Source organism: Furipterus horrens, unplaced genomic scaffold, assembly GCF_987537825.1.
Source record: "Furipterus horrens unplaced genomic scaffold, mFurHor1.1.pri manual_scaffold_2, whole genome shotgun sequence".
NCBI lineage: Eukaryota > Metazoa > Chordata > Mammalia > Chiroptera > Furipteridae > Furipterus > Furipterus horrens.
The window spans coordinates 177,140,792-177,167,189 of record NW_028327172.1 but is presented as its reverse complement, the minus strand read 5'-3'; the positions used below and the strand labels follow the sequence as shown (position 1 = coordinate 177,167,189).

The 26,398-nt window shown below is 33.3% G+C and overlaps 1 protein-coding gene across 4 annotated transcripts in view; it reads right to left on the bottom strand.

Moving 5' to 3' along the window:
- EPHA5 (EPH receptor A5) overlaps positions 1 to 26,398 on the bottom strand; it is a 340,616-nt gene that overhangs the window by 156,840 nt on the left and 157,378 nt on the right. For 2 of the 4 annotated variants that reach the window (XM_090266816.1, XM_090266817.1), the window contains exons 4-5: positions 5,662 to 5,817; positions 1,348 to 1,683 (exon numbers count right to left, since the gene is read on the bottom strand). The exons of the other annotated variants lie outside the window; for them this stretch is intronic. In XM_090266816.1, coding sequence (XP_090122942.1) covers positions 1,348 to 1,683; positions 5,662 to 5,817 — 492 coding nt within the window. The remainder of the gene's footprint in view (positions 1 to 1,347; positions 1,684 to 5,661; positions 5,818 to 26,398) is intronic. 4 annotated transcript variants of the gene reach the window in all.

Below are 26,398 nucleotides of genomic sequence, written 5' to 3'. Positions count from 1 at the left end.
AATAAATTCACTGAGAAATATAGCTTATATGTGTGCAATATTTTCTCTAATAGAGTAAAAAAAATTCTGTAAACTTGTACTGAATATGTAATGTTCAGATTGTTTCTTAGTGAAATGCTCAAATACCTTCATATTGTCTGGATACTCGAATATTTCCTTCATTTTTATCAATCAGAAGTAAGTATAAACTCTACTGCATGCATTTTCTTACTCTTACATAAGAGCCACTTGATTGGCTTGATATATCCAACAATTCAAATTATTTTGGCCAAGACTTGGTTCCCATCAACATTCTCTTGTCAACTCAGTCATTCCACAAACTACAAGCTTATACTAATATGATATGACTAAGTCCAATTTCATTCAAACACATCCCATTTCACTGAGTACTCCTGGCAAGGATATACACACAGACAAAAAAGTCTACCTGCAGTACTAATAAGGTGACAAGCTTATGACCTTCAACAGGGAACTGTGGCCAGGGAATAGGGCAAAGTTATAATCTGTTGACACTTAATGCCTCTCCCAACCAGATACCTGTTGTTGGAAAAAACTAGTTATTAAATGACTTACAGGCTTTAAATGATTATTGCCACATAACAGATTAAATTATTCAGCTAAAGTTTATCCTTGATTCTTATTTTACCAGAAAAGAAGCTTTGTGTGTTGATTTGTTTAGAAGTGAGTATTTGAGGGGAAAATATATGAAATTAGTATCTCAAACAGAACTGGATAGCCACTCTCTAATAATTACTACTTCGTAATTCAAAGATCTTCATATGGAAGATGTGCTTTCGTGTGGTTATTCATAGTTCATTGTTATTCTAATCTTGATAAGTGAATTTATCAAAAAAATTCATTTTATGCATTCTTGTTATAATTATAGAACTAACGAGACTCTCATTCTGCAAAGATAATTCAGCTGTGGTGTCAAACAAACAAATGAACAAACAAGCAAATAAAACTGGCCAGATTATATACTAAAATAATAAATTTTAAAAATTGAAGTAAACAAAACAAAAAATGTAAATTGAACTCTACTTATTGCACACTGTGAAACTGAGATAATTCTTTTCTCTAAGTGATTTTGAACCAGAAATGTATTTTTAATGGAAAATTCAATTAAAATATCTTTTTGTCTGTCCTTGAATGTGTCTGCTAAGACAGTCTTAGCCTTTATTTGCTTAAAACTGAAAAACATATTTTGTCATGTGTTCTACTTCAAGTCCTAACCCTCTGCTTCGTGAGAAGTTCTCTCACAGATCTCAGACAACTTAGTCCTCAGCTGTGGAGATAATTGACAGAGCTTGGCCTAAGGTACATTGCTTGGTCGGACATCACACTTACCTGCTTGATTTGTGGTTACATTTACAGACACATACTGCCGGGATCCTGGGCTCAAGTCGGACACTCCATTCACTGCCTCAATCTCAAAGGTATAGTTTGTGTGAGCGAGCAGATCCACCATCATGACAGAGGTGTTTTTCAGGCCGACTTGCCGAGGTAGATACCTGACATGACCTCCACACTCGTCACACACACCTGCATGGGAGTTGCACTTCTTGCATGCAATATAATATGACACATCTTTCCTTCCACCAGTGTCAGCAGGAGGAATCCATTCCAGAAAGACACTAGTTTCATTAACATTTGAGATGGCATTCCGAGGAGCTGAGGGGGGTCCTGGTTTGCAAAGTAAAGTGAGAAAAACATATTTTAAGATGATAAAATTAGGCATCTTTACTACACAAATCCCTGGTCTGAGGGAAAAAATAAAGGTTTGCAACAAATCTCATAAGTATGGAGAATCAAAGAGTCATCACTTGTAATACTCTTTGAATACTGTTATTATAGTTTTCTAGGGACAATAGTGGAATGTACACCCTATAGAAATGACTTATCTTGAAATTGTTATAACGCTAATTTAATTAAAGCAAATATTTTGCTTTGTGTGTGTATAAATAATTATGAAATAAGACTACATATGCAAAAATAATGTTAGATAAAATTATATATTTTAAAAGGATAACTACTTTATCAAATACAAAGAAAAATGCTCCTTGGGGATTAAAGTACTTATTCCCTCAGTAATAATTGTTCCTAAAACCTAGGAAGTAAACATGAAGGATCACTAAACAATGAAAACAGGCAAAAACGGGTTTCAGTGTGGCTCCTGATGACAAATTCTGCAGCAAGTAAAAAAAGCCTTAGCTTATCTCAAAATAGATTGCCTATCTACTTGTAAATCAATAACAGAATATGAAACCTTTCCTTGTATATCAAAGGAATATTAGAATTTAAGTAGTTGGTCAACATTACAATCTCTAATAAAGTTTTTTTTTTTCATTTTAATATTGTTTTAAGATAGTGGCTTTTGGCAAATTATACATTTTACTTATTTGGGAAACTAAATTTTATTTTTTAAATAATCAAAAACTCTACATTGGGAAGAATTAAAATATTTTGATTTTGAGGGATCAACAGAATAAATTTATAAATAAATAATATCTATTTATATATTACTTTAAATATTTCTGAAACTAATAATTAGCACACTAAAGAGAACTAAAATTGATTACATGTAATTACAATAACTGTTCCCCTCTGGTGGAGGATGTTGACAATGGGAGAGGCTATGCATGTGTGTTGGCAGGACTATATGGCAAATCTTTGAATCCTGAATTTTGCTGTGAAGCTAAAGCTGCTCTAAGAAACAGTCTTTTAAAAAATGACTGCATAATGTCAACAGTATAGTCAATTTTTAAATACTTGGAGTTAAAACATCAGTCAGTTGTTAATGTTATGTGATCAAATGGTCTCAAAAAGAATATAAATTTATATTTCTTTCAGACTTAATTAGTAAAAATTTCCTCACAGGGAATAAAATAGACTATCATGGTAGTTGAGTGGTTCATCAGAAAAAATTAAGAAAATTTAAGATGACATTGCTTAGTTATATTAATATGCACTGTCTGTTCTAAGTATAGAGATGGATATTAATTTCTGCTTAATATTTATTAAGCTATGAGTGCTGAGGACTAAATTTAAAAGTGATAGGAAAGGTACCTTGTATTTACAAAATACCATTTAAATTTAAAGACTCTAGAACCAAAGAGTTGCCATTTTTGACAAAATAGTCCCCACCTTGGCTATATTTATGGTTGAACCCAGTGAATTTTTCCATACATACAACTTCACACACTTCAATATACAACAGTCACTTTTAAGTTGAAATAATTACTTAAGATGGGAACACAAGTATTGTTTTTTACTATAACCTTTAGCTTATTAAATTGTGGAAAGTTATGGAGAAAATACATTTTGAGGTCAAAATGTTATAGATTTCTTTCTAAGAAAATGGTGAAATATACCTGAAATATGTCTAGTTTAGAAAGATACCAGACTTCTGTGATTTTTTTTTTTTTTTGCCAACTGAAATACACCTGCATGTAATGCCTTTGCTCTAACTCTGTAGAAATGCAGTAAAGTTTGTCTCTTACTATTCTTGTGACTCTCTTCTCATAGCCCCTCAATATTTGGGCAGGGGGAGATATGAAACACTAATTTAAAGTAAAAATAAAACTCAAATTTAAGTGAAACCCTAAAGTAGAAGTAAAAAGTACAAGCTCAGACAGACTTACACCTAACAAAAAAATGTGATATTCTACTGCCTGCTAATAGATGTATGAAGGAACATAGAACTGTGAGAAGTACCCTTGATTCAAGAAGATTCATTAGAAGCTTTATTTTTGTTTGATATTTCTTTTACCTTAGGTTTATAACATTCTGTTTTCCAAGATTTTATATATATATTATATAGATATATATCTATATCTATAGATATATATAGATACATAATCTAAAATAGTAAAAAGTGGTGGAACCATAAATTTATTCCAAAGGGCCAAAAGGAAAGCAAAATTCAAGATTGTCATCTGAACATCAATCAAGCCATCTGCTCAAGGGTATCATGTGCAGTATTTGTGGTGGTATGGATGCAACTAAAATGAGAACACACATACTCACAGATAAGTCTTTTTAAGAAATGAATACAAAATAGTGTTATTTTGAGACACTATTAGAAATTTACACACCTGGATACAGAGAAAATATGATGCCTTAAGTCCTAAAAGAGTGCTAAGAAACCCTTGCCACCTGATTATGGACTCTCTTCAATTCCAGATCTATCACAGTTACAGAAAGGGAGGCTTGCATTTATGCTAAGACAGGGAACGATCATGGCTGGACCACTTAAAAATAATAATAATTAGATCATTAAGAATCAATTCTTTTTAAAAGTATTTCAAGACACAGTTTTCTCTCCTTAATTTGCCATTCTATTATTGTCAACCCCAAATTTCCCCAACTATCTGGGTATTCTTTTGCTCTGAAATTATCAAAATAATCTCCACTACAACCAAAATACATCATATTCAATCATAGTTTATATTTCCTCCATTCAAATGCATTCTCCCAGAAGTATATATAATAATGCCATTTACTCACTTGAAGAGAAAATTTTTATAATTAGTAATCTCCTAATCCATAAAATTACATCTTGCAATATAAACTTATTAACATAAAAATGTTGAGGAATTATGAGAATATGTCTTACTGATGCTATGAAATTCAGACACTGAAATTCAGATAAAATTTCAGGTTGTGATTATTTAATTAGAAGAATTATATGTCTGTTTATATTTAATACTAATGAATACTAAATTTCAAACATCTGTCATCATCTTTCAAAGCAAGTACGACTTAATGGAATCTAAAACAATAAAACAAGGCACATCATGTAAATTGACTGTTATGGGGAGAAGGGATCCACTTTTCCTCCCTTTCATTTTGTTGTTTGATTTGCTATAGAGGCCATGAATGTGGAAAAACTATGAAACTATTCTCATGAAACAAACAAATATATAAACATGTTTATTTTTTCCCAAAAATATGTGGAATGCTAGAATAAAATCAACAAAAGCATTAATGACTGTAAATGCATTCACAGTAAATGTTGGAATTAGGTCTTTAATATTCATTACTCTAATTATACAACTATTTGATCATATAATTAATGATAGTTAAGGACACTCACTCATAAGAAACATGGCAACTGCTTAAAGTCCTAGTTAAAAATATTGGTTTTATATTTGACCCTCAATCAGATTTTTCCAACTCCCAGTTTTCCATGTTCTTGTAATGTCCTATCTTCTATTAGAAATGACCTTCACATTGGCCTTTGAAGCTTAGTGGGGCAAGTTAGAACAAAGGTGAAAGTGCCATTGACTGCATGTTTATGTGATTAGAAAGTTGGCTGGGAAGAAGAAGAAAATTTACCATGACAGAGAAATGGATTGATCAAAGTCATGTTTGGCTACCATGAACACTAAAAGAACTCACAAAATAAAAGTAAAAATGTCTATGTCTGTGTCTTAGGTGTTGAGTTTGAAATTAGGGAAAATGGATGCTTTTCACAGTGAGTGACAAAAGAGCCTCACATTTTTCAGTGCTTGCTCAAGAAGACTGAAATATGGTGAAACATTATATTGGAAGATTAAGCATTATGCCTGTTTTAGGGGAAATGGTAATAGAACAGGCTCCACCATGATTTCTTCAAACTGGTGAAAGTTAGCATCACCAAATATCCGTGGGTTTCCTTACTTGTGCATGCCATTGTGGGTGGATCAGACTCCCTCCTGAAATAATCCTTTTCACAGACACAAGAGGTTGAAGCTTCCTCATGGGTATAACTGTGAGGTGGACATTTGCTGCAGCTCTGGCTGTGAGGTGAGGCTTTGAAGAACCCAGGTCTGCACACTGTCAAAAGAAATAAGAGACTAAGCTTTTCCCTGGAACAGATGCGGTGTTTGTTTTGTGAGTAATGTCATTATTTTGGCTACTATACACAGATTACATATCACACAATCTTTGCATTAATTTCAATTTTTCTGTCATAAGCTTCTGAATCATAAATACCAGTCTATTCATTCAGATAATCAAATATTTATTTTAAGTATTTAAACATCTTTGAAGTATTATATATATTTCATAATTTTTATGCTATAGGAGCTTATAAAATTATAAAAGGTAGTAAATACTTATTTGTATTAAAACTGAAGGAGTGCTTTGAATATAATTTTCATTTCCTATATTAAGACATCTTATGTTGAAGAAATGGAAAATTTCTACTATGCTCATAAAATGGTGTGATACACAATAGGGGCTCAAAATTTGTTAATTAATTAATTAATTAGAAGGTGTTAAAGTCTTTAAAATGTTGTTATTTTGGGGAGAATGCATGAATGACCTGGTGCATTATTCACATCATGTTGATTTCAAGAGAAGTTAGATTTTAGGCTTTTTTTTCCTTTTATGCACTCGAGAATATGTATTTTTTTAATTTAACATACAGCTATTCTAATACCAGCCATACTTATACAACTTATAGTAATTTATAAAGGACAGAAAATATGTTTCATTTCATTTTGCATTCACAATACTTATCACAGTATTTGACTACAGTAGGTGTTCATAAATTGCTATATAATGCATAAATGAGTAGTATAGCATGAAGACTGTAACTGAACTATTTGGAGTCACATGAAGGAAATGTTCTCTGATGTTTTTGTTACTATTTCTAAGTTGGTGTTCAGGTAAATAACTGCTAATGAAGTAAATATTTTTATTCTGTTCATTCCCTAAACTTTTGTATGTTTCTTTCTCCTCATGGACTAATAATATCAAACTTCAATATTCAATTGCCCAGTGTGAGCCAATTGAAAACCAACACATACCAAACTAAAGGTCCGATTTATTTTTAGGGTTTAGTTTACATAAAGATAATAACCATCTATATTTTTTTCTGTTCTTAAAATTCACTGTATGTATACATTTAAGAGCATTTATTCATGAATCAACATTTGCTAAAGTTCAAAGGTAAACTTGCATTTTAATAAAAATGTTTGATAAAATGAATTAGAGGTAGATTTTATGTGCTATAAGTTATATGGGATTTCAGTAATCCGTGCAAAGGTATTCTGCCATCACTATGAATAATCAGGACCTGACAAAAATGAGAAGGTACTTTTCTCGGTATATCTAATTATAGTGATAGTAAAGCCTAATGCTCTTATAAATTCAGAGAGAATGTAAAGGAAGATGAGAGTTTTTTGATAATATTAAGAGCATTCTTGTAGTTAAGTGATTAGGGAAATTTAAAATATTATTTTTTTTTATAATAGGATTGCTGTATCAGCCAACACTAAACTTAGCTAAGTTATCCAATTTTCTTATCTTTTTATTCCCACTTTAAACACTATTTTCTTTAAAAGATATAAAGTATCAATCCACTCATTCTGCATATTTGAAATTCACTTATCATTCATGAAACAAAAGTTATTTCTTCACTTTTTAATGAGTGCTTTTTAACTTTAAGAACTTTATATGATTTCATGTGTAAAACTGCTGTTCAGCCCTCCATAGAAACTTTGATATAAGAAATAATAAATATGTAAGTAAAAAAGATGATAAATGTATCTTTCTGTTCAATAATCTAACAGAATTCTTTCAGCAGATGTGGTAAGGTGGACATTTTTTTTTTTTTTTTTGGTACTGGTTTGCAGAGATAAACAAGATAGGAATGATCCTGTCTTTATGAGTCTTAAAGGTATTTCATAAATAATTATAAATATGATTATGCTAAGAAAGAGAGCTATGAGAGTGAACATCAGCATCCAATTTATTTACTTTTTTAATGCTCATTGAAGACATTTTTTTTCATCACTTTTAGAGAAAGAGCAAGGAAGAGAGAGAGAAAAATGAGAGACAGAAACAGAGAGAGACAGACAGACAGACAGAGAAAGAGAGACAGAGACAGACAGAGCAAGAAAGAGAAACGTCAATGTGAAAGAGAAACTTGATGGTTGCTTTCCATACACATATGGACTGGGGGTTGTATGTGCCTGAACTGACCACACATCTAGGTATATGCAACCTTTTGGTGTATGGGACAGCTCTCCAACCAACTGAGCCACAGCAGCCAGCATAACATCTATTTAAAACTGGAATATCAAAGAAGTATTTTCAAAGAAAGCAGAATCTCTACTGAGGTCTAAAATATTTGTAATATATCCCATTTGAAAGGAGTATTGCAGTACCTTACAAAGAAAAAATTCTTTCAAAGGACCAAAAGAGACAGAGAATAGGAAGATGAAAGAAGTTACATAATTAATCAAGCAGATAGTAAGAATAAAGTGGTAAAGATACAGTCAGACAGGAAAGAAGAAATCAAGTCACAAACACCTTAGAGTTGTTATTATTTGGGACTTTATGAATAAAGATATATCATTACAAATATATAAACAGAAAGTAATAAGATCAAAGTGGTTTTACAGATATCATCTAAGAGCAGGATGGGTAACGGACTGGAGAGGAGCATGGATAGAGGTAATTGGCTCTTTTCTCTATTGCATTGATTCAGAAAGGGATCCTTGCATGACAAGAGTGGTTCCAATGGTCAGAGATGAGAGTAGTTGAATTCAGGAGATAAGCATGAAGTAAATAAAGAAGATTTTATGGTATATTTAATGGGTCAGATGAATAAGAAATCCAAAGAATGACTCTAAAGCCTTTGCCTTAAACCACACAGAAAAGACTGATACCATTTTCTCAGATAGAAAACACTAGATATGAAATGTGTTTGGGGGAAGATAACAATTATATTTAAAGCATTTTCTAATTTGAGGTTTGCTGAAGAAATCCAAATAGAAGCATCGAGAGGAAAACTAGGATTCAAGGTTGTCCAATAAAAATATCACAAAACCACAATTTTTCATTGCTTTCATATCACAGTTCTGAATCCAAATGGGGCATATGAATGTTTGTCCAGAAAGTATCCAGCCACATAATATGAAAAAGTGTTTATTGAAGGAGATACAAGATACAAGAAACAATATACATAGGACAATGAGGACTCAGTCCCCTTCAAAGTAGGCACCTTGGGACCTCACACAGTTCTAATCACCATCAGCTGCCCCGTTGTATTTTCCTGAGTCTCACTGATGGTCTGAAATCTCTTTCTTTTCAAAGGTAATTTTAGTTTTGGGAAAAGCCAGAAATCACAGGGTACCAGTTATGAGTTGTAGGGGGCTGAGTCACCTGGGGGATTTGATGTCTCTCCCCAAAATTCTGCATAAGACATGATGTGTGAGTGGGCTCATTGCTGTGATGAAGCTGCCATTCACCAGTTGCCCATAGCTGCAGCCTTCTGAATCATCCAAATAGTTTCTACGGAGGAATTTTCAAGCTTAATGCAGAACTGGATGCATATTTATTGCTCTATTTGCTCATTTTGAATTTGATGGCCATATAGTAAACATGCTCACTCAGCAGCGTCTTCTGCCCCCACTGACTGGTACAAGGAAGTCATTGTTCACACATACACATTCCAGTCCACTCTCCTTGGCTGCCAGGTTACATCGATGGATGTCATACAAACTGTTCTCATTATATTAACAATGGCTGGATTTTTTTCCAGACAGATCTCATGCAATGCTACTAGACTACCTTAGTATTACTTCTTTAGTTAATTTCACTTCTTAGTATTAACATGATTTTTTTTTTTCAGTTTATCTCTTTCTTCTAAACCCTTACAAGCATGGCTCTTTTGTGATTCTTGGCTGGTATATGATAGGGGACCCAAAAAAACTGGAATTGAGGCCAGCTCCCTTATAGTACAGGCTTCTCCCACTAGGTGAGTGTTCTAGGAACCCATCTTGTTAGCAAGTTGTTGTGAAAAGTTGTATTTAGCTTCAGTGACTTTTTTAAAAAAATTCTTTCAACACGTTAGCCCATTCCATAATGCGTCATTTAGGAGCACACCTGCCCACACCGCACTGAGTGTTCAGCAGTTTTTGACCAAAATTGGCTTGACACCCCATGCCCTACCCTCTCTATTCAACTGACCTCTCCCTAAGTCACTTTTTGTTTGTTTGTTTCTTTGATGAAAAAAAGTCCTTAAAGGGAAATGTTTTGCTGATGTGGAAGAGGTGAAATGGCAGAAACAGTAAAAGGCATCACAATTGAAAAGTTCGAAAACTGTTTTTAGCAGTGGAAAAAAGGTCTTGATAAGTGTATTGCATCAAATGGAGAGCAATCTGAAGGTGACTGAAGATTAAACATGTAAGAATAAATGCACATTTTTAATAAATGAATTCCATTTCTTTCGACCCCCCTCGTATTTGTCCATGTACTGAGAAAACAGAAGTCACCAGAGAGGAACTTCATTATTTTTTATACCACCGAATCTCCAAACCTATGCATTTATACTTATCTTCTTTACCTATCTATCTTCTTTTTAAAATGGAAATGCATCCTTGCCCCTACCCCTCTCTCCCACATACACACCTAGTCAGTCATTCACATGAGCCCAATACAGTTTTCCAGAACTTTGGAATGAAAACAAAGTGAAACAAAACGAAGAACAACAACACAACTATTAATCTTAGTTGATCCTAATTATCACTGTAGCTTCCAAATAGTTTTGTTCCCCTTCATAACATAATTTCTTAAATTATTTTCCATATTCATATCTCTAGCTCCTCATTTTAAATGACACATTGACACACTCCACTCCTATGAAACTATTCAACCAGAACTGCGTTTGTTAGGATTGCAGTCATCATGCTGCCATACTTCTCAGCAGCATTTGATCAAAACCTCCTTTGGAAAATCTCCGCTAATTTTCCTTCAAAATGATAGCATAGCCTACTTATTTACACACAGTATGTAAGGAACCTTTCAAATGTGGTCTCCTGCAACACTCATTATTTCCATCCATACTAATCTACTTAGAATTTCCTGCACGTGAGGAACATCTCTATCTGCCTCTGGATATTGTGGGGAAAAGCATTCCAGGTCAAAAGGCAGGAAATGTGAGAGACACACACACACACACACACACACACACACACACACACACACACAGAGGCTTGTTCTCCACCACCATAAAGAACGTGGGTTTAATTTGGAATAACACTGTAGGTATTATTTATTTGTTTGTTCGTTTTTTTTTTGTTTAAAGTTTTGATTTATTTATTGTTTTCCTACTACAGTTATCCCACTTTTTCCCCCATTGCACACCCACCTAGCCCACCCCTTCTCCCACAGTAAATCCCCACCTCATTACCCTGTTGTCCATGTCCGTGGGTCACGTATACTAGTCCCTGACTAAACCCTTCCCTTACTTTCCCCCTTCTCTCCCTCCCTACCCCCCTTCCCTGGTAACTGTTAGAATGTTCCTTGTTTACATGCCTCTGGTTCAATTTTGCTCATTTGTTTGTGTTGTTCATTAATTTCTTGTATTAGGGGAGGTCATATGATGCAGCCACTATGGAAAACAGTATGAAATTTCCTCAAGATACTAAAAATAGAACTGCCTTTTAAACCAGCAATTCCATTGCTGGGATTATACCTGAAGAATCCTGAAACCCCAATTCAAAAGAACTTATGCACCCCTGTGTTCACAGCAGCACTCTTTACAATAGCCAAGTGCTGGAAACAGCCTAAGTGCCCATCTGTAGATGAGTGGATCAAAAAACTGTGGTATTATTATATTTTTATAATTATTTAAGTTTATTTACTCCTGAGAAGTATCAATGTCACTACACTTAAAACAATTTTTCAACATGTTTTTTTAAATGCCATTTAAAAACATATTCAAGTTATTTTCACATTTGTTTTGTTTATATATATATCCCCCTGGCTGGTTTCGCTCAGTGGATTGAGCGTCGGCCTGCGAGCTAAGTGTCACTGGTTCGATCTTCCAGTCAGGGCACATCAGAGAAGGAAAACTCTGACTCCAAAAAACCTCCGCTGCCTTGCGGCATACCTCTTCAGGGGAAAGGCTAAGGGAGTAAACCCCGACAGAAAATCCGGAGCCGGAGTCCCTAAGGCGGTTTGACGTTGTAGTCAACACCGGCAACTCCTGCGGCGCACCTGAACCCAAGCTGTATCGACTCCGTCTTTCCCTTGGATCCTTCAGCTGCGAAGAGAGGGGGGGTCTGCTGCATGGGCAACAGCAGACCCTCCATATCACCCTGCCCAGGCTCTGTAGCTTCAGCTCCACTGGAGAGGACACTCCAGCGTCATCGCAAGATGTCGATTCAACACGGGAGGAGACAGATACCGTGTCACTCCCGAGTCGGACTGCACAGCCATTCTCGGCGGTGCAGATAGACTCTTAAGAAGGTACACCATCGTCTCTCGAGACGGACGGCTGCCAACGATATATATATATATATATAGATATATATATATATATATATATCTATATATATATATTTTTTTATTTATTGCTTTTTTCCATTATAGTTGTCCCATTTTTTCCCACATTTCTCCCCCCCCCCACTTAGCCCACTCCTTCTCCCACAGTCAATCCCCACCTGATCACCATGTTGTCTATGTCCAAGGGTTACATACACTAGTTTCTTGACTAAAGCCTTCTCCTACTTACCCCTTCTCTCTCCATCCCTCCTCCCCCCTGGTAACCGTTACTCTGTTCCTTGTTTCCATGCCTCTGGTTCAATTTTGTTCCTTTGTTTGTGTTGTTCTTTAGTTTCCTGTATTAGGTGATATCATATGGTATTGTGCTTTCTTTGCCTGGCTTATTTCACTAAGCATAATTCTCTCTAGTTCCATCCATGTTACTGCAAATGGCAGGAGTTCCTTCTTTCTTTCTGCTGCGTAGTATTCCATTGTGTAAATGTACCACAGTTTTTTGATCCACTCATCTACAGATGGGCACTTAGGCTGTTTCCAGCACTTAGCTATTGTGAAGAGTGCTGCTATGAACATAGGGATGCATAAGTTCTTTCTGCCCAGCCCTGTGGCAAGAAATATTTGCACCATGGAGAGAAAATAACAATTATACACCACAGCCTGAAGTTACAGGATATTTAGAGAGACAAAAAATAAATAATAATCAAAAGGAGCAAAACTGATTTTTACATTTTATTTATGACAAGATTAACAAATAATAATTTAGGAAAGTAGTAACATTTATATAAATTCCAACTTTATCTGTTTTATTCAAAATAAAGGAAGCTTCTGGAGCAGTTTTTTCATATGATAATTTTACATTAAACATTATTTGGAAAATACTATGTAAGCTCATTTAAGTTGGACAAGGAGAAGGAGGAAAAATGCACACTACATTAACATGTTTCATGAGACTATTTTGGGAATCCTCTAGAGGGAAGGAAACTATTTTTAGTAATTGATATTCTATCCCTACTTTCTGGTTTATTTTAGTGCTACCTTGTCCATGATGCGTCTGCTGACCCCATGATTAAATATTCTTTCCTCACACATCCTTTGGAACTTGGAACTATTTTTATAGCATTTTTCTTTGAAGGTTGCAAAATTTTTCGTCATATTTTATGTGTAGGAATTCTCTTCTGCTCCCAACTCATATAAACATTCTGGAATATGAAATCTGTTCACTTGATTTTCATCATATGTAGCATAGTCCCTTGAAGTGAGTACATGTTTATTAGTATTAATTAGTGAAAATAGTATATTTGTGTACTCAGGGTCTAAATGACATAGTAGAAACGTAATAAAAGCTGGTTAACCTGAGTTATTTAAATATTAAGGTCTGGCAAGTAAAAGATAATATGTATTACATACATATTTGCTACTTTAGTAGTTTTGCAGAAACTACCACACTCTAGGTCTCATGTTTATTACTTCAAAATCAGGGATATTAATGACATCTATTAAAATATAGTTCTTAAATATAGCCAGAAAAAGTAGGCACAATATAAAAATTAATAAAGGCTTTCATTTGTTATATTGTGGAAGGGTGTTGTATAACCTGATTAGAAACTTATTTTAAGTCCTCAAAATTACCAAAAATGGTTAAACTGACAATTTAAGATTTTTTTTCACATTACAAAAAAATCTCCAGTTAAATTGCTTTGGTGTTTCCAAAATATTTTACCCTTAAAGATCTAAGAGCTTACATTTGGAATACTGAAGTAAATTAATTCTACGTTTCAAAGTCGACACTCCAGAAGGATGGTTGCCAATAAAAGTTTGAAAACAGGTTAATTTAGAAAACACTGTCTTATCAATTTAGAATTTTATAATTATTTGCATTAGAATTCAAATGCATAGACAATTTTAAAATATTCATATACAAAAGAAAGAAAAATGAAAATAAAACTACAGACTGTTGTTGTCTACAGTGTTCCAGATATAACTGACCTACAAACATTATTGAATGTATCCAATTATGTTTTATTAAGGGTGACAGAAAGTCATCATGAAAAATATTTTTTTACCATAGTTGCATCATATATGAATTATCGGAAGACATAAGCCAAGTCAAATTTGTTTTTAAATAGATTACTCAAAATAAGACACCCACATATAACTTAGTCTCTTTTAAAAAAATGTGAAAAAAATTAAAAATGTGTTTAGTATGAAAAGCAACATGACACAATATGCTATAAGAAATATATCCAATAATCCAACTCAAAATATATCCAATAATATTTACATCAAAATTCATTTATGAGAACATATTTGTACTCATATTTAAAATATCTGCTCAGTATAAAAAATAAGATTTGGGTTAGAAAACTGATACAATTAAAATATATTTTAAACTTGTAACTTGAACATTTAGCAATACTTCTTAAAGCTAGCAAAGAGAAAAAAGAAAAAGATTATTTTTAAAATTGTAAGTGGCTGTCTAATTGAAATATAAGTTTAGATTACTGAAAGAAATAAGGCTAACTATAATATTAGAAAATAATATCACTGAACAAGGATATGTTAAATATATTAAGTCCTTCTGTACTGATATATTTGTAACTTAGGCTCACCAAATATTGACATAAGCTTTAAAAATCATATGATATTTAAAAATGAAGAGTAAGTTAATTAGGTTATATGTCTCTCACATATTCATTCAAAATATGTAATAAAGTAGGCCTATGTCTCATGAACAGTAATGAACACTGGACGTACAATATAATTAAGACATGTTTATTGTTATTATGTCATGAAACAACTTTAATACATGGTGATTGCATATATATATATATATATATATATATATATATCTGGCATATATTTAGGCACTCACTAATTGTTTAATGCTTTTAAGTATTAATAAGCCAAGTTTTAAAATTATCAATTTGAATACTGGCCTCTCTCCTATAGTTTAAGATAAGAAATTAGAACCTTTTCTAGATTTCAGAAGAACAGAATATCCTTAAATTAGTAAAAATGTATTATGGCCAATATAAGTTTCTGTTTTATTCCTAAGATTAGAACTTATATACTTCATAAATAATAACAAAGTTAGGAAATATACTTAAAATTTAAAATAAACTAAAGATATTCTTGAGAACATCATGCTACATGAAATAAGTCAGGAAAAGTTAAGAACCATATAATTTCACTTGTGAGGTATGACACTGAAAGTGACAAATGAACAAACAAGAAAAACAAAAATACTCATAGACACAGACAATAGTATGGTGGTGACCAGAATGAAAGTGGGTGGGTCAGGTCAGGAAAGGATAAAGGGGATCAAATATATGGAGATTTGACTTTGGGTGGTGGGCATGCAATGTAATATAAAGATGATATATCATAGAATTGTACCTTTGAAACCTATGTAATGTCATTAACCAATGTCGCTCCAATAAATTTAATTTTATATGCTAAAGAAAAAAATGCATATATATGTATATAGAGATATAACCAATTTATTTTAAAAAGTTTCATCATCTACAAGTAAAGCACATTGATTCAATTATTGTTTATGTCAAAATTATTCTTTGATATATTATGTGGCTTCCTAAAACATAATAGTTAAGTAAATTGATTTCAGTTTTACAAATAAATGCAGGAGTCTTGCAGTGTATTCATGGAAAGACATTCTGTAGTTATGTGATAGGATAACTCTCCACTTTGGCTACATGGACATGCTTCAGATATTAGTAATTAAACTAGGAGGCTCATTTTGGCTTGGAATGGACTAACACATGGCCCTTAAGCTGTGGACAATTTAAAGTCACAATATGATTTTTTTTATGTTTGTCTAATCAAGTCTCCACTAAGATAAAAGCCACATAATTTCAGCAATTCTCAAAGGCTTCTAACACAAGTCTTCAAAAGCTTCTACAGACAATCTAGATATTTATCTAAAAATCTAAATATTATCTAAAATAAAAAACTCCATGGTATATCTCAAAGTGGAGGTGTTTCTCCCTTCAATATTGATTAATTTGATTCTTCTATAGTAATAAATTGCTACAGATAATTATAAGTTTTATCTTAATAACTTTACTGGATATTTTAAATACCTCTATACTTGCAACAGATATTTGACTCTGAGCAGTGTTGGTCTCCCAAACATATAAATGTGAATAGATTCAGATGATCAGTGTGCTCCAGTAGAACTGCGCATAGGATATGTATGAGAACGTGTGTGTGTGAGGGAAAGCACTTTTGATATTTGGCTACATATTTTCCACTTCACCAAAAATTTTAATCAGATAATGATTTAGGAGTAAGCAAGATATATTTTTGCTGTTAAAATGAACAGAATTAAAAAGAATACAAACTCCTTACATTTTTATAGATAGAATTGAGATGTCTATCCAAAAACAGGTTAATCTTGATATCAATAAATATAATTTGTTGCTGTTTTATTATGTCATTTGTTCTAAGAACAAATGGTCCTTTGTAACTGTCTTTCACAAATTAAATTCTTCATAAGTGAGGAAGTATCAGCTGTGTGATGAATCCAGTTCTCACTGAGTCTGTACTTTAAAAGAGCACAAGATAGAAATTAAGTAAAATTCAATACCTTGTTAATTTTAAATGGTTTATTTGGATCATCCTTTTATTAAGCTTTCAACTGGTGAAAGCATTAACCTAAATATGAAAAGATGCTCAATGTTACTGATCATCAGAGAAATACAAATTAGAACCATAATGAGTCATCATCTCACACCAGTCAGAATGGCTATCAACAATAAATCAACAAACAAGTGCTGCCTAGGCTGTGAAGAAAGGAGAATCCTTTGGCACCATTGGTGGGAGTGCAGACTGATGAAGACACTATGGAAAGCAGTATGGAAGTATCTTAAAAAAGTAAAAATGGATCTGCCTTTTTGCCCAGCAATAAACCCCACTTCTTGGAATATATCTGAAGGAACCCAAAACGCTAATTCAAAATAACATAAGCATCCCTATGTTCATTGTAGTGTTATTTACAATCACCAAGATATGGACACAGCCTAAGTGTGCATCAGTAGATGAGTGGATAAAACAACTATGGGACATTTATACAATGGGATACTACTCGGCCATAAAAATGAAGAAAATTTTCTTTTGTGACAGTATGAATGGACCTGGAGAACATTATACTAAGTGAAATAAGCCAGTCAGAGAAAGACAAATGCCATATGATTTCACTCATATGTGGAATCTAGTGAACAAACTGAACTATCAAACAAAATAGAGACAGACTCAGAGATAGCACAATGCCAGCTAAGGGGTGGGGGGGAGTTAGGGGGTGATTGAGCAGAAAGGAAAAAGGACTCATGGACATGGACAACAGTGTAATTTTGGGGGATGAGGAGGGTATAAGGGACTAAATAATAATGGAAAAAATACAATAAAAAATTCCAGCGTATGGCTGGATTATAAAACTTTGAGAAACTGGATTTTAAATTATTCTTTTTGGAGAAATTAATTGCAAATATTTCATGATATTTTCCTAGGTTAATTGGCTATCCAAAATGTATAATTTGTTTATGCTTCCATAAGTAAAATTCATATTTATAATTATTTTGTAAGTTTAAAGAAAAGCTAGAAATCCATGTTTTTGAGAATAGATTTACTATGGAAAATTGTATAAAAGGAGAAGTCTGTGAGCATTACCTTACTAAAAACCATAGCAATTTTAATATTTCTTTATCAATAATAAAACACATGACCTTCTCTAAATTAAAGGATATCAAAGTATCCTACTAATAGTTTATACTCATCATAAGTAAGGATGATTTTTCTGTAAAGCTCATTAAATATGATGGCGTTTAGGCCTTTTTACCTTGTTTTGTTTTGAGCATGATGAAACATTAACCACTCATTAAATATTAAGAAATACTTTTGTAACACCCTTCATTATACAGTGGTTCTGTCATGTGCTTTTCCAAACAACATTCATGATAATATGAATGTTTATTGCCTTGATAGGTGGAATGTGCAGTTTAAATATTAAGCTGGATGATTTATCCTGTAATTGAAAGAAAAGCTTATGGACCATGTATTTGATTTCAAGTATCCATTATTTTTAGAATCAGGAAGTGAAACCCAGTTTGTTTAACTCATTTCTGTGTAGTCATAAAGTAAATCCAATTATGGATCATGAAGTGACTGTGTTCCAGTTAATGCAATAAAATTTCTATGAAGGGACAATAGCATCTAATACAAACTTTGTTATGAAAGTATATGCAAGGTTTGGCTCAGGGTGTTGGCTTTTACAAGATAAAAATATTGTTTCCTGTTATAAACATTTATCCTTGTATCATTGGGCATTAACATCTTAGTTCACTATCTTAGAAGACACTACTGTCTCTGTTACAAAATTATATTTCCTTTAATAATGATGAAAAAGTACAGAAAAATATATACAGTTTTGCAATAAAGAATACATCATTATATGTAGTATATATAGTATAAATACTTTAGTTATTACATTTTCTCCAAGATTCATTATAATTTGAGATTACAAGATTAACAATGCAGTTCTTTAAAAAGCATAGATATAGAAGGATTAACTGTATTGAGTGTCCAAAAACTCTAACTTGCCTTAAGAATATTATTAAAATGCCATATTTGAGAGAAAGCATACTTGGAATGTTAGATATGTCATATTTGTAGATATGAATATATATATAATGAAGGAAGTATCAGAGAAAATATAAGACACACAATTGTTCTAAACCTGTTTTCTCCAAATTGTACACTGAAAATTAAAATGAATTAAGCCATTTTGCAAATGATCAGTCCATATCTAAAAACTGTTCTTTTGAATTGAAAATCTGTAAATTAGCAAAAGCATCTGGATAATGCATTTCATTTGCAAAAGCAGTCATCTATTTGTCCCTAATTTTCAGTGTGCCAGTGTCCTACTGGGTCTCAAATTAAACAATTTCAGATGTCAGCATTTAGGGGCATAATTTTTTATTCACAGAATGGAAAATTTGTGACCAAAATAATGTGGTAAATTCTTTCTTTTGATCATATACCTTATTTCTAAAACCTTCACCCAGGCAAACTCTCAAACATATTTCATGGCAGCATATATTAAATTATTTTTATTTTTATATGTTTAGCTCAGATATATTTTCTTCCTAGTTCAATATGATCAGTACTATAGAATTATTCAGTCATACCCAGAGTTTATTTTTATGTCCTAGCTACCTGGCAATCTCAATTTCAAACCCAGAATGGGCCTTGGCTTTTTTTCAGAGGCCAGATCAGGAAGGAAAAAGAAGCCAGAAAAACAAAAACTCTAAATGGCTGATCTCAAGGGATAATTAGAAAGCAGATTCTTTATTTTGTAATATGGAAGCTTAGTGGCAACTCCTGCCATTCCTCTTTGTTTTTCCATTGAGGGAACCACACTAACTCTTAAATGAGAGTACAAGTCAAGCCTTCACAAAGATAACTTAAAGTCTAAATTAGGAAACAAATTTCAGGACTCACTTATATAATCAAAAACCAAAGAGATTAAATGACTTGCTTAGATTCACACAGAAATTTAGGACTAGAATTTTGTCTCCTAATTCTAATGTAACAGTTTTTCAGTTACGTTATTAAACTATTCTCAGAAGGATAATAACTTGCGTTTAAGGCAAAAATAAACCTTACAGAAACACATACCACAGAAAGCATTTTTTGTTAGCTTTTACATCTTAATTACCCTGGCTGGTTTGGCTCAGTGGATTGAGCGTCGGCCTGCGAGCTAAGTGTTGCTGGTTCGATCTTCCAGTCAGGGCACATCAGAGAAGGAAAACTCTGACTCCAAAAAACCTCCGCTGCCTTGCGGCATACCTCTTCAGGGGAAAGGCTAAGGGAGTAAACCCCGACAGAAAATCCGGAGCCGGAGTCCCTAAGGCGGTTTGACGTTGTAGTCAACACCGGCAACTCCTGCGGCGCACCTGAACCCAAGCTGTATTGACTCCGTCTTTCCCTTGGACCCTTCAGCTGCGAAGAGAGGGGGGGTCTGCTGCATGGGCAACAGCAGACCCTCCATATTACCCTGCCCAGGCTCTGTAGCTTCAGCGTCATCGCAAGATGTCGATTCAACACGGGAGGAGACAGATACTACCATGTCACTCTCGAGTCGGACTGCACAGCCATTCTCGGCGGTGCAGATAGACTCTTAAGAAGCTACACCATCGTCTCTCGAGACAGATGGCTGCCGACGACGACGACTTCTTTCCACTCTTTCTGTTACCACAAATATCTCAGAAGATCTAACCATTGTCTTCACTAACACACACTCAGGACTTAGATGGTCACCACACTATGAACGTGAATGAAAATAGCCTAAAAATAGTCCAGAATTGATATAAACAAATTCAAAATGTTTATTTCATTAGAATTTTATTTTTGTAAAGATAAACAAGATTGACAAAACTTTAACCAGACTTATCAAGAAAATAAGAAGACCTAAATAAATTAAATCAGAAATTAAAGAGAAGAAATATCAACTGACACCAAAGAAATACAAAGGATTCTAAGAAAATATTATAAACAACTATATGTCCTCAAAACTGGACAACCTGACATAAATGGTTAAATTCCTAGAAACATACAATATTTCAAATCAGGAAGAACCAGTGAATCAAAATAAATAGATTATATCTAATGAAACTGAAGCAGTAATAAAAACAAAACAAAACAAAAACAAAAACAAAAACTCCCAATGAACAAAAGCTCTGATCCAGATGGCTTCACAGGTGAATTTTACCAAAACTTCTGATAAGTCTCCTTGTCATACTAGTTCAAAAAATTTGAGAGGAGGGAAGAATCCCAAGCTCATTTTATGAGGCCAACATTATCTTGATTCAAAACCCAGACAAAGGCCCTACAAAAAAATAAAATTATAGGCCAGTATCCCTGATAAATATAGAGGCTAAAATCCTCAACAAAATACTAGCAAACCAAATACAGCAATGCATCAAAAAGATCTCATACACTATGATCAAGTGGGATTTATTCTGGGAATGCAAGGTTGGTACAATATTTGAAAATCAATAAATGTGACTCACTACATAAACAAAATGAATAATAAAAACCACATGATCATATATTAAATTCAGAAAAATCATTTGATAAAATCCAGAGCCCATTTATGATACAAACTCTCGGCAAAGGAGGATAGAAGGGACATACCTAAACTTAATAAAAGCCATATATGACAAACCCAGTGCCAGCTTTATACTCAATGGGCAAAAACTACAAGTGTTCCCCTTAAGATCAGGTATAAGACAGGGTTGCCCACTTTCACCTCTCTTATTCAACATAGTACTGAAAGTCCTAGCCACAGCAATCAGACAAGAAGAAAAACTAAAAAGCATCCAAATTTAAAGGAAGTAGTAAAACTATCTTTATTTGCAAATGAGATTATACTATACATAAAGGACATTGGAATTTTTAAAACTTTAAGAGGCTTCCAGCATTTATAAATTTTATATTTTTAGTACGCTCATAAACTTTTACTAGGCTAATATTTTATTTATAATAATTTTTCTTCCTCAAACATGAAAATATCAAAAATCAGACTATCCTTGTTTATGTGGGTTTGCAGAAATGTAGGAAATATTCATTTTTCTATTAATGTTACATAATATTATAATTTTAGGAAAACACTTTCTTCTAAGAAACTACAATTTTAATACTATAAAATGACAAACCTAAAAGTTACAGACAATAAAAGATGATAAAAACATGTGTAAATATGTTATAGAGCCTCAGGTTTTATATTTCTTTCTTCTCTTTTAGTTTAATTTTATTTCATTTTACATTTTTACATCACAGACCTCCCGCACTGACATTTATTTTAATATCATGAGACCTATAATATTGACACTGATGGGAGAACATTTGTTATGAGCTAACATTTTTGTCCCACTGAAAAATTCATACGTATAAAACCATAGACCCAATGTGATGACATTTGGGGATGAGACCTTTGGAGAGTTAATTAGGATTAGATGAGGTCATGAGAAGTGGTCCCTCATGATGGGATTAGTGGCATTCACAAGAAAAGTAAGATCCTTTCTCTCTCTCTCTCTCTCTCTCTCTCTCTCTCTCTCTCTCTCTCTCTGTCCTTTACATCCTTTTCTCCATGCAAGGATTCTGGCTCTTTTAACCTCATCTCCCAAAATGCAGTAGCCAACTTTCTCTTTCTACCTTTCCTTTTGGTTTCTAAATAAAGATCCATACTTGATTGGACCAAATGCCACCTGGCTTTGTGCCTTAACATTTTATATTCAAAGATAGCCAAAACTAAATAATATTTTAAATTGTCTGAGGAACACTTTCATTTTTTCTCTTTAAAATGTAAACATTTCCCACCTCATAATGGTATTTAAAAAATTATTGGATTTTTAATTACCATTTAACCCCCTTATATCCTCTCACCCCTACAATCCCCACACTGTTGTCCATGTCCGTGAGTCCTTTTTCCTTTTTGCTCAGTCCCTCCAGCCCTAACTGCCCCAGCCCCAACAGCCGTCATCCTGAACTTATCTATTAGTCTGTCTCTGTTATGAATATTAGTTCAGTTTGTTTGTTAGATTCTACATATGAGTGAAATCGCATGATATTTGTCTTTCTCTGACATAATGGCACTTTTATAAAATAAATATATAATGTAAAACAACGGGGTCAAATTTTAAAAAGTTGTTTTTTGGTAAGTAGTCATTATGTCACAATACTTAAAAGTTTTTAATTTAAAAATGCACTAACTCCATCATTAACAGTATTTACTATTAAGAATATTTAACATATCGGTAAGCACGGCATTGTCAGTGATGAAGTGAAGATGAGAAAATATAAGTATAAGAATTGTATGTTATAAATTATTTTAATATTAATAGACACTTTAAGTGAAATGGCTGTAGTGTTTTATATAGATTTTATAATAAATTATTTAAACATCATCATGAACATTAAACATAAAAGAATGTACCTAATTTTGTCAAAATCTATGCTGTATGCAAACCTTAAAAATTAATCTACTTTCAAAATCTGAGGAAAAGGAAACCCTAATTTTTCAAAAGCCCGATGTGTGATGGTTTACTAGAACTGAGTCTTCAATTCTATGATCAAGCACGCCATGTAGATTTGGCTCTGAGCCTACAGAGAAAGAGATATTCTCAAATTATGATGTGGTTTGGACAATTGGAGTAATTTGTGGTTAGGAAATATGACATTTGAGAGAACTTATTTTGATGATTTATGTCATATGTGTTTGCTCTACCCACATTTTAGGACTCTAGTTTAAAGCAATAAGAAGTTACAAATGTTGTTCTTAAGAAGCAACTAAATATTCTTGATAGATTTTCATTTATGTAAGCACACAGTAGGAATTTTTTATTTTTATAAACGATTCCTCAGACATCTTGCTTAAATTAAAGTTGAAAATGGAATCATTCTTAATTCTAATAAATCATATGTTACAGCAAAGTGTGTCACATAAAGACTTCTAAACACCTCTGAATCACACCGTGTGTGTGTTTGGTTTCTTTATGTTAACTGTAACTTTGACTAGAAATAGGCATCAACTGAATCAGTTGTTGCACCATTTAAAAATCTGGTAAGGTATTTCAATAATTAATATTTAGTCTTAAATTATTTTAATATGTATTATGATTTTTCATGAAAAATCATGAGTTCAATGGGAAACCACTTTTTATATTTAACTGTATAATAAAAGTCAATATTTGACATTGAAAACTTACTATACTCCAGGTCCTGTCAGAAATCATCATAGTGCACCTCCCATTTCATCCTTTTCCTCATGAATTGTGTTTTTTTTTTTTTTTTCTATAAACCTGAACATTCCCTCTTTTATTGATCCCAAATTATTCACTTCCATAATTTCTGAAAACCTTTTATTGTGATTCTTGGTATACTTCCAATTATCAGCCAATACTCCTGTAACCTCAATCTCATTCATTTTCTCGTTCATTCTAACATACATGGTTCTCTCCTAATGACACTGACTGTGGCAGATTTTATTTTCTACTTTGATTGCGACAAGATCTCCCATAGTATTTTTTGAAAACCTACTTTTTCAGGGGCCAGGGGTGGGAAGCAAGAACATTTAAGTCCTTCTCTCTCAGTAAATTTCAATTATGCAATATAGTGTTATCAACTATCATCACCATGAGAGTAAAAGCAGAAGATGAAACCTGAAATGTAAAAGTTTGTTTTCATATCCTAGTACACACTATATTTCCTTCCAATATTTACATTTACTTTTTTTCTGACCAGGTTTCTACTAAAATTAAAGACAGCTTTGTAGAAATGCCAAACCTAAACTAGTCTGGTCTTGATCACTTGAAAGTCACTGTTACTTAGGTTTGCTCAATAGGTAAGCAAAAGTAAACATTTCCCTCTCTTCTTTATGTAATCCAGCTACCATTCTCACCCTGACAAATCCATTTCCTGTTGCCTGCCATAACTGTTTTATAAAGTGCTAGCCTGCAGCAAGTTCAGCAGCAGCTGTTCAACCCACTACCTGTGCTTCTCAGATTTAGAGCTGCCGCAGGAGCTTGATTTGTGAAGCTTTGATTCTGAAAATCATTAAGTAATTTTTTTCCTTTATTTTAAATTTCATAGTCTATCAAAAAATTATTTTTCAAAACACAGATCTTTGAAACTTAAACAAACAAACAAACAAAGTCTAAGATCTCACTAGCTGATTTAAATTTCCTAAGGCTGTTAAAAATTATGAGGTCTGTCCTGGCACTGCCTCTAATGTGTTCTGGATCTTAGAAGGAGGCTTTAGATGGAGGTTCTCTGCCTTCTCACCATCTGCTGGGTTCTTCTATGTAATTGATAACTATAAATGAACTTTATAAATATACATCTTATCAATAATTGCATCTAATTTATCCAAAGTCAACATCCTTTTAACTTTTCTCATTATTTCCACCTATTTTTCATACTAGTAAGCAAAAGAATTCTCTGTATTTTAAAATATAATTAAGAGTAATCTTAACCCTTTCCAAATCAACTCTGCCATCAAAATTACCTCTCTGGAATACTGAGTCTTACAAGTCAGTTGTTTAATAACATGTGACCTGAACTCTGTGACTGTGGGGACCAAGTAGCATCCAGTTCAATATTTAGATTAAAGAAAATTTTGTGTCTCCTATTGCACATGTGTATGGACGACATAAGATTTTTAGTTAGTGTAACAGAACCAGCAGAGGCACCAGTTTGGTTCGTGATTAACTTATAGCTGTTTATGTCTCACCACCATCATATACCCATGAGGCTTTCTGTACACAGATCATATGATCTGTTCTTCATTAACTCTTCATTTCTGTTTCCTATTCATCCAATTCACTTCAGTTAAAATGGTTCAATGGAACATATACAATAGTTTAGGTAAGGTGGTCTCACATCACATATTTTATTTTAAGTCACTCACTATATAAGTAAAACTCTGAAAATTAAGAATGTATCAAAGGGGTCTAAAAAGCATGATCAACAAAAAGAGGCAATGGTATAAAAGAAAAGCATCATCGGGTGACTGCTAATTTAGAATCCACTTATAGGAGTTTTTTTCATTATCTATTTTCTTTACTTTTAGTGTTAATCACAGAGTACAAGTAGTTAGACTAGAGTAATATATATATATATATATATATATACACACACACACACACATATGTACATTTAATATAACATACCATACATTATCTAGCATAACATTTAACATAATGTCGGCAGCCATCCGTCTCGAGAGACGATGGTGTAGCTTCCTAAGAGTCTATCTGCACCGCCGAGAATGGTTGTGCAGTCCGACTCGTGTTGAATCGACATCTTGCGATGACGCTGGAGTGTCCTCTCCAGTGAAGCTGAAGCTACAGAGCCTGGGCAGGGTGATATGGAGGGTCTGCTGTTGCCCATGCAGCAGACACCCCCTCTCTTCGCAGCTGAAGGGTCCAAGGGAAAGACGGAGTCAATACAGCTTGGGTTCAGGTGCGCCGCAGGAGTTGCCGGTGTTGACTACAACGTCAAACCGCCTTAGGGACTCCGGCTCCAGATTTTCTGTCAGGGTTTA